The sequence below is a fragment of the Crocodylus porosus genome, unplaced genomic scaffold, assembly GCF_001723895.1.
Source record: "Crocodylus porosus isolate Cpor-Errol unplaced genomic scaffold, CroPor_comp1, whole genome shotgun sequence".
Lineage (NCBI taxonomy): Eukaryota > Metazoa > Chordata > Crocodylia > Crocodylidae > Crocodylus > Crocodylus porosus.
The window spans coordinates 84417413-84423788 of record NW_017728949.1 but is presented as its reverse complement, the minus strand read 5'-3'; the positions used below and the strand labels follow the sequence as shown (position 1 = coordinate 84423788).

General features: G+C 36.9%; 1 protein-coding gene across 1 annotated transcript in view; it reads right to left on the bottom strand.

Moving 5' to 3' along the window:
• Nucleotides 1-555: 555 nt before the first annotated feature.
• Nucleotides 556-6376, bottom strand: part of MARCH7 (membrane associated ring-CH-type finger 7) — a 32206-nt gene continuing 26385 nt past the window's right edge. The window contains 4 exon segments of the mRNA XM_019554099.1: nt 556-1460; nt 1462-1483; nt 3754-3802; nt 5194-5307. Of these exon segments, the coding sequence (XP_019409644.1) occupies nt 1430-1460; nt 1462-1483; nt 3754-3802; nt 5194-5307 (216 nt within the window). The 3' untranslated portion in view covers nt 556-1429.

Below are 6376 nucleotides of genomic sequence, written 5' to 3'. Positions count from 1 at the left end.
GACCAGGTTCATTTAGAGCCCCTGAGCACACCACTGTCTCGGCACTGGTGAGCCCCACACAGCCAAAGTCCCAAACCCACTTTTGCAAAGGTACCCGTCAGAGCAGAAAGTCCCTCACATGGCTGTGCTTCCCCTGCCTACACACAACCCAATCTCTCCACAGCAACCCTGAGTGCTCAGGCCCTTTTACTGCACCAGTGGTGTTGCATGGCAGTGGCAGCGGCAAGAGCCAGTAACCATCCCTTTGTTGCAGAGTACAGAGCCCTGTGACCAAATCCCAGGTCCCCCTCCCCCTTGCTGGAACCTGTAGCCTGCCATGGGTTTGGGCCAACAACAGAACTATACTCACCAGGAAGCTCCAGGTACAATGCCTTAATTATTGGCTACAACAACCAAAAAAGCTGATGACCAATAACATAATTTCTCTTTTTACTGGTGCTGATCCGATACCCAACCGAGATGCACCCTTTCTACCATATTAAATTAGCAAGACAGCTGCACCATATATCTGCTCCAAGATAGCCTTGTTAAAAAAGGAAAATGCCAGAGCAGTAGTGTGTATATCTCATCATTATCTTTATTTATAAAGAAGTGACAACACTAGAAAACACATAGATAACCAGTGCTTTAACAGTGAATGTGGGATCTAAAAAAGATTTGTTAAACTAAACAGCTTAGTTAAGATTTTAAATGTTATCAAGTTGCATTTCTGCCAGGAATGCTGAAATGCATGGTTACAGCTGCAATATTCCTTACTGGAATATCCACATAATATCAAATATAATTTTCAATTTCCAAATCAGTACATAAAAAAGCCATCATCAACACTAAATATTAGAGGCCCCTTGCAAGTCTTATTGCTGTTTGAATTAAACACACTTCAAATAAAATTTGGAAACCAAACATTGTAGCTTTACAGTAGCCGTTCATCCCCTCATTCATCCTATGTTAACACTGGAAGCAACTGAGAGAGACTAAACACAGGCATTTCTTAAAAGGAAAATGTATGCTATTTAAGTACATGGTTCCCCACCCTCCACCCCATAACCCACAATTACCATTTAGTGCCAGCAGAGAAGCAAAACTTGATAGACAAAATCAGAAATCTGACTACAAGAAGAAAGTAACATAAAGCAAGATCTGACGTCCTCAAACACTCAAAATCTGGTATCTTTCCAGACAAAGCATAGCATCCCTCAGTGTCATCTTAAAGAGGAAACAGCTTTGTGTATCTAACTTGCACATGCTGAATAGTTTTCATATTCATTGTGTTCCAGTGTGCAGCAGATTTTGAATTCAACAATGCTTTAAAAACTATAGTAATATTCAATGTGGTTTTTACTAAAGAGAGGAAAAAATAAATGCACGTTGATGGTACTTTCTTGCCAATTCACCATCTTTCCAGCAATTCCATTTGTTTCTTTCAATTTTAAGAAGCATCAAAAGTTCGACCAGCATCAGTCTTCAGAATCATCCTCAGAAGCTGTTGGAATAATACAGTACAATCAAAAGCCTTTATTAAAAGTCTGTAAAATGTAGCATCCAAGCAGTTTTTAGTTTAACCCCCCCGCAAAAAAAAAAAAAAAATCAGACAAGAAAATGCATTTTACAATGTATATTTCCCCCAATCTGAAATACAGGTTTGTAGAAACAAATTCAGCACACACATCAGGTGTAGCTTCCCCTGGCTTAAAAGAATCAAAAAGAAACTGCACTGTCTTATGCCTCAGATTAAATTGTTCATTGCTCTTTCTGACTTAACGGCAGGCTACAAGGGACAGTACAGAAGTGCACATTAGAGACCCAAGAGGGAGAAAAAAAATTCACTCTATAACTAACCCTCAAGTATTTCTAAAGTATTTGAAAAATACCAGTATCCTAATATTGAAATGATGCTTTAGAAAACTGGTAATTTAATGAAGCCCAATCACAGCCTTGCTGTCTCACTGACTAGATGTAATCAATTCCCCATTTTTTTCCTCCCACTATTAAATAAATTCTGTAAAAAAAAACACAGCAAAATTTAGGTAGGATTTCCTCGATGGAAAAAGCAGAACATATAGATGTCAGTTATGAAAGACACAGAAACGTGCATTGCCTAACATTTAATCAGAGAGTGGTCTAGGATGCCTGTGAACAGGAATCACTTCAACCACCTGGGATGAACTAATTTGTAGTTGCATAACTACACATGTCCTTTACTGTTTATTGGCTAATAGTCTTCCATGGGGCATGCTTTATATTTTCAGAAATCCTCAGTGGAAGGTAGCTTAGGAACCTCTGCATACAAGTTTTAGGAATTCTGCACTCTTTTGAGTAATTTATGTATATTCAAGAAGCTTGTTCAGCATTAGTTGTAAGAAAGTTAGAGAAGGAAGCCTGGGTTAATTCTTGCCTTCAAAAACTGCATTTTCTTATTTTCTTTTTGAAAAGGGGTATTAATTGGGTTTTCCTTCAACATAATTTCAGTGTTCCCAACTCAATGTGTATGTCAAATGATAATCAGCTTTCAGATTAACTAGCTCTAAATTAAACGCAACCTCATAAACAAGATTCATTCTACAATTCACTTGTACTTTAACAAGGAACAAGAATCCTAAAAATACATACATTACTTTAAAAAGCCCAACATCCTGCAGTTACTCTTATTACAGAAAAACATTAGCTAATTAAGAACTAAAAAAATGAACATGTACATTTGTAAGTGAATTCTCATTAAACAAAATTAAAATGCGTTTATTGTACACAAAAGAAATACATCTCTATTGTACTCCAAATATAGCTTGGACTGAAACAAACCTATTTATGTACTATAACCTAGATTTTGTTTTTTGTATAAAGCCATGCAGTTAAATAGCGAGGCTGATGCATTAATTTACAAAAAATTGCCTTCTTTCTCCCCTATCATGGCTAAACACAACATTTAGATATAGAGAACCAAATGACCAGTTACTGGGTGCATCTACACATGTAATTAATGCAACATGATAAACTCCAGTGCAAAACGCTCCTGGGTGAAGCATCTGCACATTTGCCCAGGACCGCAGAACTTTGAGCCGGGGCGGAGTAGCACAAGTCTGGTAGAGGGTCCAGGGGGTCAGCTCTGGGCAGCAGTTGGGCAGTGGAGGGGCTGGCTGAGGCACAAGAATACTAACGTGCAGGGCTAGGTGACAGGCAGCCCCATCACTTTAGCACCCTTGCACCGCAGCCAGCCCTGGTCACTGTCTATATGAGTTTCAGCAGAGTAAGTTTACTCCACCGTAGGATAGTACTGTCCCTGACAGTACAAGCCTTTCAGTGGTGGAGTTAATTAATTTACTGTATCTTAATACCAGCACATGTAGACTGACCCTTTACTGCAGAGTTACTTAGTCAACTCCGCAGTAAAGCACACATTCAGATGCACCCATTAAGATCAACAAACCTGGTAATGTTGTTATGCCAAGACTTGAGTTACAGAAGCCAGTTCCATAGTTATAAAAATAACTGTTCCCCGTAAGACTGTATACCACCTTTGGAAAAGCAACATTAGCCTTTAATTTAGATGCCAATTTACCTCCCTCCACTTCCTGCTCCCTTTACAAAATGATCCCAATAGAATTCAATCAAAAAAACAAAACAAAATAAAACAGTGCTATGACTTCATGAAAATCAGGTTTCAGCACTGAAGTTTGGTACTATACATCCGGCAAAAAGGATTATGCTGATGTAACCCTTAGTGAAATGGAACAAATAGGAGAAAAAGTAACCTACTTTCAATATCTTCCATATGTGCCTGAAGAGTTCTTGCAAGGTTAATAAACTAGAAACAAGGCAGAAAATGCAGATTAAAATTTGCAAATTTGCATCATAATTTAATGATGTAATCTTCATGCGCTATTCTCTGTAAAACATGTCTAGTTCAAGAGTCAAACAGACATCAGTAGTAACGGGAATGGCAAAAACAAAACACAGATGTTTGCTTCCTAGATTTGCTAACGATGCAAAATGTAACTTGATAAGAGCCGATTTAATTAGCAATGGTTTGAACCAGTTCCACTTACCCATAAAATACCACCATATTCGCATGGAAGTAAGTAGAGCCCAGTTCAGTGAAAACAGGCTAGATAAAGAAATTATCTAGACTACAGTAAATATAAGGTTGAAATAGTCAGTAAAATAACCATCCAATGCTAGCCTTAATACTCAATATTTAAGAAAAGGTTATTAAGGGATTACTTCTCAGAAGTGGGCACACATTTCGTAGGCAGCTTTGAAAAATCTCAGCCTAAGCTTTTAGTAATAAATCTACATTGCTATTACAGAACAACTACCATCAAAACCACATTCAACAGGCCAGAAATCAAAAACTTATGGCAATACTGTCGATATAACACATAGCACTGTAAGTGTAGATGGCTCTGCACAGTAGCACATCATGGACAAATAAATTTCCTGTCCCAAAGGTGTGTGTGTAGAAGTACAACCTGCTCCAAAATGAAAAAAAAAAAAAAAAAAATCAATGTTGTCATGTGTTTTCAGAATTTGAATGTTTCCTGAAACAAGGGCACATATCTGAAAAGAGGAAGAAATTAGCTGTTCATTGGCTCATTTGGTTTTTCTATTATCCAATACCACACTACTTCAAACAAGATACTAGTTTGCTGCATGAAACATATTCTAATTGGAAAAATAACTATGAATGACACTGGCTTACTAGTAAACTCTTGCTTGACCACAGTATGACCAATAAAAGTTTCTTCTAATTAATGCTTGAATTGCACTCTATAAAATGTTCAGAGGTTCAGGTGTAGCACTCTAATCAAGGGTATTATCACTTTGGTATAGTGTAGTAATTTAATACAGGTCACACAAGATTCAGATATTCTGAAACGTAAACCTACAAACAGATGTAATTGTAGTTAACCCAGAAATTTTCTAAACAACATCATCTCATTGTTTCCGTATTTATATTACAATAGCACTGCTACAATCAGATTGTGGCACCATTTTGCTAGATGCTCTTGGACCAAATTTTAGATTAAAATCTTGGATATATACACACACACAATGTTATTTATAGTTTTGCCTATTTATATAAAAAGAGCTTCAAAATGTAAGTTTAATCACCAGAGTAAGGATGTCTTAGGTAACGCTTCACAGGAACAGCAATATGACACCGTCAGTCATTCCCACAAAACAAGACAGACTTACCCTAACACGTGTACTGGCCTCACTTGCAGTTCCCAGCATATCGGAAAAGCGTTGTTCACACAAATGTAAAAGCACTACAAGGTAGAGACCAGAACTGATAAATTCATAGTCTGCCTAGAAAAAAATTCCAAAATGTCAGTCCCATTTTTTGCATAAGCAACTTGAAAAGCATACCTACTGTCAAGTCTTGCTGGTAGTGTCATGGAAGGATAATAGATATAGAAGTTTGCAGAGGTCTCATAATGTGCTTTTGACAAAGTATACTCAGAAAATTGAAATCAAAAGCTATATTTTTGGCCTGACATCCAGACTTTCATTTATGAAAATAGACTTTACTTACACAACTATTTCCACTGAAGTCAAAGGATTTGAGGATCACTCTTGCATCTTAAAAGGCCTCCTTCACAGATCCAAAAACTATTAGCTTAAGTTCAGAGCTGAAGAGCAGAAAGTAAAAGCCCTCCAGACTCCCTACTGCCAAGTGTAGAGGGCCATAAAAAGATAACAGGAGAAACATGCAATTACACTGACAGAGAGGGGAAACTATATTACTTATTTCCCAATATTTGTGGTAGTTACTGGTAGAGAAAATAGTTTCAAAGTAATAAAAAAAAATCTAAAATATTACTTGCTAAGCAATTACTAGCTATTTAAAGAGTCAGTAGAAGCAATTACTAGCTATTTAAAGAGTCAGTAGATAAGGACAGATCTACTCCTGCTGATGTGCAGTTACTCAGAGAAGTAATATCACTAAGCTGAATGGTGATCTTACTCTCAACCACTCAGTCATAGGTTCATTTGACCTAAGCAATTTGGGGCTCATTGATAATCCTGTATGCTTTTATTCTGTTGATGAATAAGAGTCTAGCTTGACATCTGATTCAGAGTATGAATTATTCAAACATCAGTACTCCATTTCCTTGTTGGCCAAAACTTGGGTATTTTACCTCCATATTTAAAATTACACTGAGAGTTCTAGTTTATTTTTTAATATTCATAAAATACTGAAGTTTTACTATAATCACAAAGTACCAAGTTAGAAAAAACAAGAAAGACCTCTGACCAAAGTTGTAATTTCCTAGCAGTTCCTTTAAACCATAACTAGGATACCTAGCAGTAGTAGAAACCATCTCATAATGCTTTAAAAAGAGGAAAATCATACTCTAACTAAAGTATGTGTTAA